This window comes from Parambassis ranga, chromosome 20 (assembly GCF_900634625.1).
Source record: "Parambassis ranga chromosome 20, fParRan2.1, whole genome shotgun sequence".
In the NCBI taxonomy this organism is placed as follows: domain Eukaryota; kingdom Metazoa; phylum Chordata; class Actinopteri; family Ambassidae; genus Parambassis; species Parambassis ranga.
In genome coordinates, this window is record NC_041040.1 from 9,065,936 (window position 1) to 9,077,964 (window position 12,029).

Here is a 12,029-nt window from a genome sequence, read left to right on the forward strand (position 1 = left end):
TCTGTCCATCTTATTTTCCATCTCTGTGGATTTCCACTTTTTCTGATGTTTTCCTCTTCGAAATTGTCAAATTAAAAACATGTTTACCCTCAAATGTTTTATCATTGATTTAGCCAAAAATGTTCATCTCAAATTTTAATGACACCCATCAATTATGAACATGTTTCTGTCATGCAAGTTAATATTTAATATATTTATCATGGTCATTAATATTAAATATGAATTTTAATTTCTCTGTTTTAGGTATGCAACTACTCAACCACCACCAAAGGCAACCTTAGCATCCACATGCAGTCAGATAAGCATCTAAACAATGTACAAACTCTCCAGAATGGTGGCAGTGAGGCACAATACAACCACAACCATGCCAACCCTGTGCCCAGTGTCAGCCTGGGAGGAGGCTGCGGTGCACCCTCGCCTTCCAAGCCCAAACAGAAGCCCACTTGGCGCTGTGAGGTAATGAAACAAACAAAACATCATTGTAGCTCAGTGGTAGGAACATACCAATTTGCTTGTTGCGCTGCCTACACAATGAGCCAGTTATTTCCCTCTGTGTCACTGTGTCTATTATTTTTTTCTTGGCCACATCATCACTCCTGAAACAGAATATAGCAGTATGTCCACGTATACATTAAAAATTCATCATCTTGATTGTAATACAAAAGAAATGTGCTGTTGTTGATGTTATTGATGTTATAACTACCATACGTTAATTTTTTTCCCACCTTGTTTCCATCAGGTGTGTGACTATGAGACCAATGTGGCTCGGAATTTGCGAATCCACATGACCAGTGAGAAGCACATGCACAACATGATGCTGCTGCAACAGAACATGAAGCAGATCCAGCACAGCCTCCACCTGGGCCTTGCTCCGGCTGAGGCAGAGCTTTACCAATACTACCTGGCTCAAAACATGGGGCTGGCAGGTGTAAAACTGGAGAACCCAGCAGGCAGCGGTGGCCCAGACGCCCAGATGATGATTAACCCGTTTCAACTAGATCCGGCAACTGCAGCTGCTCTTGGATCTGGTCTAGGTGAGGGGCACTAAATTTGAAAGAAAGCACATGATGAGACACGCATGCCTGATAAGAGTTACATATTAGTCAATTAAAATGCAGAGAGAATTTCCACCCCGGGTGTGACAAAGCATTTCCTTTTTATTATTTTTGCCCTCAAGCTTGTTTTCTTCTGCTTCATTTTTCACATGGCCAGTTTTATCTCATATATCTGATGCCATCTAGGTATTGTTTTTTATCGCTGCATGTTTTCTTTGTTGCTCTTTGTCTTCCTCATGCCCTCTCACCTCCTTTTTTCTGCTCCCATCCTTTTTGCCTCTGCCTCCTTCCCTCAGCCTCCTCTCTTTTTTCTCTTCCACTCTTATCTCTGCTCTCATATTGTCCCTCTGTCATTGTCTCCTTTCTTTGACCCCTCTCACTGATTAAAAAATGATTATGAGATGCCACATGAGAATTATTCTTAATCTTTCATTTGTAATTTTCTTAAGTCAGCTTAATCCCCCACCACCACCACCACAACCACCACGGAATACACACACACACACCACCTTTGCTCACGCTGAAGGGACACACACACTCACTTACACTCACACACAGCAGGAAGCGGATTCCCGTAGGAGTGAGAGAGATTTAACAATGACCCTGCAGTGTTATACACCCACTCCCTCCTCTAGTGTGGAGGTCACAGCCCAGCTAGCAGATGTACTCTCAGTGAATTACACTGATATCACACAGCTCCCCATAGTGAGCACAGCTGTACATAGGTGCATAGGTTTAAATGGTGTGAGCAGGATATTCCTATGTAGTCAAATGGTAGCACATACACACACGCTTCAGTCAATTTTTGAGTGAATTTAATTGTACAGACTTAGATTTTGTGCTTATATTTTGCATTGTTTTTAAAAACCAGCACTCACAAAACACACCAACACACAAACTAATCCACTAATTGAGAAAATTATACTGTAAAAAAATCACTCAGATGTGGTGTAATTGTTAAATCCTTTATACACTTTCTTGTGATATTATCTGAAAAAAAGACATGATTAGCTGTGGTAACATGCATACAGGAACAATGGAGGGATCAAACGAAATAGTTAATTACATTTGTATGAATGGAAGATCTGTTTTTTTGTCCTAGGGTGGGTGAGCAGTAAGAAAAGGAAACTGTGTGTAAAGCATTGATCAGCTTTTCAAATCTGTGTGTGGATGTGAGAAAAGCCTAGAGCTCTAAAACCGTTGTCCCACCATTGCTGAGAGCAGTAATTAAAGCTACCTGATGAGCGAGTTAGCAAGTTGAAAAGGATGATTGTAATTGATCCTGATTCAATCCTATTAAGGTTTTTTATAGACAAGACTTTGTAAGGAGCCCTAGTCCTCTGTGAGGCTTTATTTTATCAAATCCCTTTGTGTGAGAGGGGCCTGCATAGAAGTCTCACTTCTCTTTCCACACTTAATTTCATTTATTAAATGGAGTCTTTCTCTCCATTACTTCACATGCCAGCCTTTCATTTTCACCACAGTTGTCATTCTATTATAGGTTATTGTTTTTTTATGGACTATTCTTCCTGTTTTGCATGCTGAAATGTTTCTCTGTATGCATTCCATGTTTAACAGTGTGTTCCTTTTCTTTCACTCATTTTCTCCATAGTGAACAGTGACCTATCGACAGAGTTACGTCTCGCCAGTGGTCAACTGATGGCGGACGACCTCTCTCTAGTGTCCTCGGGCGGAATGGGGGGCATGTCCTCATCAGACCCCTCCCTCTCCTCTTTGTCGCCACCTATCAACGATCCCTTGCTGCGCCTTTACCAGTGCGCCGTGTGCAACTGCTACTCCACAGACAACCTGGAGGCTCTCAACGCTCATGTCAATGCTGAGCGCTCTTTGCCCGAAGAGGAGTGGCGTTGCGTGGTGGGTGACGTGTACCAGTGCAAGCTCTGCAGCTACAACACCCAGCTTAAGGCCAACTTTCAGCTGCACTGCAAGACAGACAAGCACATGCAGAAGCACCAGCTGGTGGCCCACATCAAGGAAGGAGGCAAGGCCAACCAGTGGAGATTAAAGTGTGTGGCCATTGGCAACCCTGTACACCTCAAGTGCAACGCCTGTGACTACTACAGCAACAGCGTGGATAAACTGAGGCTACATGCCACCAACCAGAGGCATGAGTCTGCCGTCCGCCTCTACAAGGTAAAAACCCTGTTTGCTCATGATGTGTCCTGCAGAAATCAGTACTTTAATCTCAGCGTTTTGTCCCAGCTGAGAACATTGCCTACACACATGGGGCACATGATGCATAGCCAAAGATATTCACACACACACAAAGATGAAAATGACAAATGCAAAGAGACAATTCACCAACATTTATCTGAGGTTGTAATAGCATAATACATCTATGCCCATCAGCTTCAGGACAAGTATTCACATTTTTTTTTAAAGAATTTGCCCCATTCTCCTAACTAGTGTGTCATAGATAGAAAGTTCCCATGAGAATGGAATGACAAAGATGGAAAAGGTCACTGTGAGAGTACCGAGGAGGATTTCCATCCGACATGGGTACATTTCCTGCTTGTGACCAGCTGGTACTACAGTCTCTGTTAATTATACACAAGTCACGAAGTATTAGCGAGTTTGAAATATTTCAAAGTTTTGATTATCTTTGGCCTCCTTCTCCAGCTATTAATAATACTGGAATAATTAAATATTCCCATGATGCACACACATACATAATATAAGCATGAAACCATACAAACAACTATATTGATACAATGTTTTAAATTAAAAACTAGACATTTTTAATGGAGAATCTCCTGCAGACAATCCGTGAACCCTTTTTTTTTTCTTGGTATTATTCAGTCATGACGTGCTGTGGTCTCACCCCACTAGCTGCCCATCAGAGCGGTAAACTAACACAGGATCTCAGTTACTTAACTAATTAAACTCTTCGCACTGAGGGCAATAAATAAGTTCCTGTAAAGAAATTCCAACATGCCCAATATTTGGCAGCTTTCTCTCCTCCTATATATTTAAGGTGATTTAGTTTGTCAGACGTCTCCTTCAGCTTAATAGGATGCTGTTACATTTCCAAGGCCTTGACCTACAGGACAGGATCAAGTGCATTACATTAATGAGGATTTCTTTACTACTGTGTGCAACATTTGGCAGTGGGAGGTGTTTGTGTGTGTGTATAAGCATGTGTTTGTGTATGTCGTGCCTTGAATGTGGAGTAGACACTAGAAGATGTAGAAAATAAGGTTTTCAATGTCTTTTTTTTACATTGAATATAAAACTACAACTTTATTTTTATAGTGGTTTTTACTTTTATATAAAAACTTAGATCACATTACTCTTTATTTTTCAAAGTGGAGCTTTTATTTTCAAATAACAGTTAAATTTAAGCTGCGTTTGCCAAAAATGTTGACACAGCGACAGGGAATGTGCAACAAACTTTTGAGTCACTGACCTGATTGATTCTTACTTACAGCTTCACTTCTTAACTGGATTAAGCAGGATGGCATTCTTGATTCTATTTAACTTCAACAAAGTCTAGATATTTACACAGGATTGTGCACAGGATTGTCTTGGCAAACAGCAAACCTGGCATAGGATGATTTAGGGATGTCTGGCTCATGTGCTGCGTGCACATTGGCCTACATTAGCTGAGGCCCCAACCTATATGATAAGCTTGATTAGTTGACTCAAAGGAGGATCTCCTTACTGTCCGAGGCAGACTCCACCATTGGTGCGCCTTTCTGTGTTAATGTGTGCAAGTGCTTGCAAATGTTGAGCCCCTTTTGGCTGCTGTTTCAGTTGATTTAATATGAGGCAATAGCCAGATAGGTTACCAAGGCTACACTAAACATTGGCAGCCATTTAATCATGCTATTTATATCACTGGTGATTAAATGTACAAACCAAGGAGCGCTATCAACAGCACAGAAATGGAAGAGGTTTGTCTGAACAAATTCCTACATTTGTTCTTGTTTTTGCTTTCAGATAAAGTTAGGGAGTATCCTTTTGGGCACACACAAACATCAGTTTGGCCAAGGCAAGTCAGGGTCATTCCAGTGCCCCCTCAGTGCACCCATACATCCCTGTACCTCATCTACCCACCCACCTACCCCACAGTCCCCAACAAATCTGTTCCACAGATGACGGTTTTAATGCCTCTGGCAGAAATTCCACTATTTTACCCTTGGACATGTGGTGGTAAAGCAGAGCGAGAGGGGGGAGAGAGAGAGAGCATAGACAGACCAGAGAGGGCTGCAGAGGAAAAAAAAATCATTTCTTTATTTGACCAGAAAAACACCTCTCCTTTTATGTATTGGCAGAGGTGAAAAGCACATGGGGATAGAGGTAGCTTGGCCGGGCGCATAAAAGATCCGAGTGTTGACGACTTTACCATCTGGTTTTTTGGAAACACAGAATATCTTTATGGCATGGGAAACCATTTGAAGATACAAACAAAAAGCATATTCAGGAGATTTTATGGCTGCTTTGTAGCAGCAATGGAGTACTTCTAAGGGGAATTGAGAGTTTAAAAGTGTTTTTTTCCAGACTTTGAAACAGCAAGAGGGAAATGACATTAGCAGCACATGGACAGCGAGTCATCTGGTGTCCAGGGCACAGCAGGTGGCGCAGGAAGTCGTAGGCCTTACATGGAAAAAGCGGATGCCTGCACCTCACTCTCTTGGAGAGGACATGTAGGACAGCTCATTGGTCCAGGCTTGTTTGAGGGAGCACTACCGCTCAGGGTGTGTGTGTCCCAAAATTAGTTGAAAGTAAGGAGTGTGTAGAACTTCATTTCAGCGGTATTACAACAGCTGTCAAGCAAAATATCTTTATTCCCTAGAAGTGTTGTAAATGACAAAATGGAGGATGTTTTAATGTAGAGCTTGTGCGCTAGCAGCCTGTGAGGTAAGCTCAGCATTAAACGGTGTTGTAGCACAGCGTGTCCATAGCTGGACTCTCTTGTGTTTACCCTCACATCGAATATGATGATGTATGTCTTCGTTATGATTTTTAATAACAAACACTGGCCTTAATACACATGGAGACAGGAGTAAATCTGTCAGTGCCGTTCACATGTGCTGCCTGGCTAAGTAGGGGGTTTAGTCTGTAGTGAGCATGTGTGTTTGTGTGTGTGTGTCCATAGAGCTTTGAGGTTGAGATTTGGGCTCCTGGGTCATTACGAGTTGAGAATGTTCATGGTCAATGTGGCATGGTCAAGGACCACACACACAAGTTCAGGCACACATTTTGTGTCTCGTGGGCTGTGGCACCTGTTTCTCAGATGGCTGTCTGAATAAATCTCAAACTGTCTTCAACCACTGCCACCCGCCCCCTGTCTGTCCAACTTTCCGTCATAATTCAAGCGGAAATGGATGTTCGGGGTCCACTACACTTTTCCATATCTCTGTTTTTCTTTTCATTATGTTTCCCTCCTCTTTCTTCCTTTCCCTCGCAATCTCCTTTGAACTCAGAATATCATAAAATGCTCAACTTTTTATGACAGAGAATGAGGGAAGAGAGGACGTTTAGATGGGGTGGTTTGTTAGTAGGCCATACAGAGGATAAGAAAGTACCTCTTTGTCTCTCACTCTTTCACCACCACTGTTTTGTTTCTGTTTCTCTCTCTCTCTCTCTCTTTCTTTCTATCTCTCCCCTGGGGAGATTCAGATAGCCCATCTCATTACCCATGATCCTCTTGGCAACACCATGGCTTGGAATCAGAGGGTGGGGGAATTAAACAAGGAGAGTGATGGGAAGAGGGCGAGATGGAAGGAAAAGATGAGGAAAGGAGACTGGATTTGTAGATGCATCAGAACCTTTCTCCTCTTTATCATCTGCTTTGTATCTCTCTCTCTCTCTCTCTCTCTCTCTCTCCCTCTCTCCTTTTCTATCAACCAGGGGGCATTTTTTTCTTCTATCCCCCCCTCTCACATTTAATTCTCCTCCATCTCTCTGAGATGGAAGTAGCTGTGCTTGTGCATCTGTGATATTAAGTCTACCACTGTGCCTTGGCTATTAACAAGGGTCAGCCCTGCCCACTCTCATTTGAAAATCAAATGGCCCTATATATATGCAGTCCAAATTATTGGACTGTCATTTGGACTTGTGTGATGGGGAAATGGACAGGAGATTGACTCCCATAGATTTGCATAAAAAGTCATTGTGCCGTTCCCCGGAATAGAAAAGAGACTGGATCCATTTCAAATGCATGGCACCATTTATGACACACACACACATGCACACACACACACAGAGGTATAGTATTACATACATTCATAGAGACACACATATTCACTAGTACAGTAACTGCAACAACGCTCGCACAACAATTGTAGCCTTGGTTATCAAGTTACCATTTTCCACTTGAGCCCATGTACGCTTGTTCCAGACACAGGCTCTTGATCACAGCGTCCTTGTCTCGCACTCACAGACAGACTTAAAGAGTTGCTATTCTCTTCAAAAAGGAATGTTCTCAGACACTTCACACTAGATGCTACTTGACTGCAAGATATAGATTTTCATGTTCTGTCATGGAGACAGATGATGCCGCCAAGAGTTCAGTGCTGTAAACCTGAGCAGACAAATGAATTCACTTCAGTATGCTTGCCAGAAAGGTTGTCTATCTGCCCCCCCCCCTTCTCTCTCTCTCTCTCTCTCTCTCTCTCTGTGGAAGGCAAAGAGACGCCGGTTAGTAGATTATTCAAATCGTCTCCTCTTTCACCTGCGTGGAGATTACAATGGAAATCTTTCAGAGGTCCGGGGGTGGTGATGTGGGGGACGGAGGGTGGCGGCTAATTAAAGCATAAAAGCAGGTGTGTGCATGTGTGTGTTTGTGTGTGTGTGGCTGTAGCTTTCTGTTTGACAGAGAGACTTGAATGGACGGACCTCTCCGCCCTCCCCCTTCTTTCCTAATAATCCTCATAGATATTAATAAGAGTTGCGCCCATTCTCCCTCCAACGCCTTTACCAGATGGTCGGCAGAGCATTGGTGTGTGTATCTAAATTTGTGTATATCCAGCTTTGGTCCAGCTCTTGACTGACACTCATATGTAATGTTTAATTACTCCCAAACAGCCTCTCCCTCCCCTTCTTTCTACTTTTTCACTCATACTTGAATTAGTTAAGACTTCAGACAGTAAGGCCTGTTGTTTTTTCTTTTTGGCAAAGGTGTGTTTTTTTTCTGTGTGTGTGTGAGAGAGAGACACAGGGCTGGTTTTCTCATATTAATAGCCAGATGTGATCCTCTTCATAATCATTCCCACCCCTCAAAGAGCTGTGGCTCATTTGGGCCGTGTCCATGTGCAGGGAACTGTGAAGCAGATCGGGGCTGACAGGTATGGGAACGATAGCAGAAGCCCCCCTTTCTGGTGGTGGTGGTGGTGGTGGTGGTGGCAGGGGAGGGGGGGGGGGTTGTGAAGTGTGTGGAAGGGAGCGGGGGTGTTCAGTGTCTTCCAGACCACCAGAAAGAAGGGAACATTGCTGGGATGCAGGAACAAAGGAGCTAGCAGGAGTTTGTCTTTTCTTTTTTGTATTCTTTTCCCCTCATCGTAACCCTCCCACCCTCACTATATCCCCATCACCCACACAAACACACACTTCCCTCCGCCTTCTCCCTCCCCTTTACACCCCCCCGAACACACTTGTCTTCCTCCAACTTTTCACTTCTCCTTCCTGTTCCTTCTTTTTCTCTTGGGTCTTGATCATCCTGTTGGGACAAAGATAACAAGATTGTTACCAAAAAACAAAGTAATAATCAAAGAAGGCACATGAGCTCAAATATGATCTCTCGGGGCACGTTGTCTCCACTTTTGATGCATTGATTTGATCAGAGCAGCTTCAGGCACACATCACATGGCAGGGAGATCAAATAAATACTTCTGTGTAATTTCATTAGCTTTACTTTTGAAATCACCTGACCTGATTAAAATTCTTAATTTGTATGAAAGTTGTCATAAGAATCTGGAAATAGTCTGAAGTGTTACATCAGCTTCAGAATGGTATTTAGATAGCACTACCATGCTTGCCCCCCTCTCTCATGAAGCTATCAGGGTATTGATATGGACAAAGTTGAACTGAAATACTCCTCAACGCCCTCCAAAATCAATAATCAATCGATTGGAGGTAATTGTGCTACTCTCTTGGAACGGTCCCAAGTCACTCTCTTTCGCGCATCTCTTCTTCTCACACTCTCTCTGTCATTATTAGCATGTGGACCAGTATTCGGCATTTCAGCATTCCAGCTGTAATTGATTTTAACCATTAGGTGCTCAGTGAATAGATAAGTAGTGGGAGATATTCGATTATACGGTGAAAGTGAGAGATGGCGATGAAAAGAGTGAGAAAAAGAAGGAGGGAGAAGGGATTGAAGGATGTTGCTGCGGAAAAGGGGAGCTGACCTGTCCTGCTGTCTATCCGTCCCTACCGCTGGCCTTCCATCTTTGCAGCAGCACAATACAGCTGACCTCCTGTGAGTTCAAGCAGCTTAGTTTCTGCGAGGTAATCCCTAATGCTTTGAAATAGACCTGATAGAAAGCCCACTTACTTGTCCAGGATTAATGTGGTTTGTGTGTGTGGGGAGGAGGGGAGCTGAAGGGGTCCTGAGTTTTCAGCACATTTAGTTAAAATTAACCCGGAATCGGAATTATCATATTCAACTCCTAATTGTGGACTTGCACAGGGGTGGCGAAGGGTCTTTAAAAGCATGCTATGGGCAGACAGATGGGAGACTTGCATTTAACATGTTTGCATATCATGCATTAATATGCTGCCATTCTCCACTGCTTATGTTTAGATTTACTGTGCCAGTGGCCAGAGTGCTATTGCTCCTCTTAGTAACTGCCCATCCCTCACAGAGGCCATTTTGAATCAGAGTACAGTGTTTTCTGAAGATATAAGTCTGATTTTTTTTTCCTCCTCTTTTCCTCATTCTGGCAGGATTGTAGGTTAGGACTAGGGGTAGGGGCAGATGGGGGAGGTGGGGGGGGGGGGTGAACAAAGGCAAACATTTGAGTAATCTTCAAAGAGTCCATTGGTATGTTGAGTGGACGCTGGTATGCGGACTGCGGCTGAGGCTTTTTCAGGGGAAAACAATATCCTTCCTTTAGACGGCTGGGGCCTGGGCAAACACTGCTAGCCAGGCGACTCTGCCCAGCACTGCCATCGCTATCAGCTTACCCCCCTCTTCCTCCCATTGGCTCTTGCAGAAAATAAAAGGTCTTCAATGTTGCCGGAACAGCACAGAACTTGTCATTATGGGTTTATGGGGGTAGACAGAGCATCCCAGTTGTGTGGCTGGCTGAGTTTATGTAATTGTGATCTGTTCCATGACACACAGTCACTATTTAAATGTTTGAGTTTTGATATAGTGGGACAAAGCAGACTGAAATGGCCGCCTTCTCTAAAGAAAAGCCGAGAGGGATCAAGTGTGCCATCTTGTAGGTCAACTGCAAGGCATTTGATTTCCTGTGGCAATATGCAAAACAGCTCTGCTGAAGAGGTGCTTTCATTGTGCTCTCCCTGGCAGAGGTACCACTCCAACATACGCTCACTTATACACTGCTTGTCCACACAACAAGCTTCATTGTTATCCTGTTTCAAATGAATAAATCCTCAAACTCGGTTTTTTATTAAGTGTGTTTAGTGGATTCTGTATGTAGCATGTAGTGATGCATCTATTAAAAAGCATATTAGATAGCACGTTCATTTGGTGAATGCAACTCTTAAAAGAAAGCAGCAGACAGTCTGCCATTTTGTGACAGTTTCAAAATGAACTCCCTTTGTCCAGTAATCACCAGCCATTTTCTCACGAGGATCCACCCCAGGGATAATTTCTCCCATTTCTCTGTCATTAGCAGGGCCTGGTATTAGGCTTGTGTTTTGTTCCCTGTACCTTTTGTTTTGTGCTAAGTGAAACCATGCGACAGGGTAGGGGCTAACTGGAAAACAATACTCCCCTTCACAGGCTCAGGAATGTGTAATTAGTGATTTGAACCCGGCTACGCTCGTCTAGATTCTTCCCTATCATTCTCTCTCTCTCTCTCTCTTTCCATCTCTTGTTCTTTTGTTCTCTCTGTCATAGATTTTCTTCTCCTTTTATATCATCATATCTATCAGTTAGTTGCTTTCACTGTATGTTTCTGTCATTCTTTTTGTCTAACTCTCTGTAAGAGACATTTTTCAGCAAGTCTCCATTACGAACAGAGCAAAGAAAAACAAACTTGGCAAAAAAAAAACTGCTGTTCCTCTCAGCAACAAAATTATTTTCCCTTCTCTTCTCTTTCAGTTTTAGTTAAATATAACAACATCAGTGCAGTACAAATGTCTTTGATGGTACCAGCCAATAAACTGAAGCCCCAGATTTTCAACCCCTTTTATTTTTGTTTTTCTCCCTGTCTTTTCATCGACCCTGCCAATTAGACCTTGCGTTGATTTCCCAAAAGCATCTTTGCATGTTGGGTAAAATGGAAAACGATGAACCCTACCCAAAAGTTTGTTAGCATTTCAGCAATATCCCTCCCCTTGCACAGTGCTGGAAAAAAGATAATCCCAGAAGCATGTTAACATTTCAATGATCTTGATCTCCGCTTTTTATGATCTCCATCCTGTTGTGAGTCAATGGAAAAGATCATGTCAGTGGCAAGATGGTTTAGGGAAATGGGGAGGTCTGGTCAGTCTCACCTGGCGGCGATGGAGACAAGCTGGGGGCTTTTAGACCCTAATGGGCTAAGGTCAGGATGGCTAATAGGGAGTAAGTGGCTGAGTCTTACTGTCTAAATCTAATGCTAATGTAAATACTGATCCATTTTCATGGGGGATGGAGGTGAGCTGGCTTTCAAGGCACCTAACACATGCACCACGGAGCAGTAAGATCTGCTCTGGTGTCTCTGGCTCCAAGAATCTGTTATTCTTAACTGCTTGGTCAGTACAATATAAAATATGTAGTGCTTGGAGAATACATTTTCTACACATTCGTCGATTAAAACCAGAACAAACGGAGCA

At 43.1% G+C, this 12,029-nt stretch overlaps 1 protein-coding gene across 2 annotated transcripts in view; it reads left to right on the forward strand.

Moving 5' to 3' along the window:
* The window catches only part of zfhx4 (zinc finger homeobox 4), a 75,585-nt gene that overhangs the window by 21,836 nt on the left and 41,720 nt on the right, over positions 1-12,029 (forward strand). For both annotated transcript variants that reach the window (XM_028432423.1, XM_028432422.1), the window contains 3 exons: positions 244-456; positions 740-1,034; positions 2,668-3,209. In XM_028432423.1, coding sequence (XP_028288224.1) covers positions 244-456; positions 740-1,034; positions 2,668-3,209 — 1,050 coding nt within the window. The remainder of the gene's footprint in view (positions 1-243; positions 457-739; positions 1,035-2,667; positions 3,210-12,029) is intronic.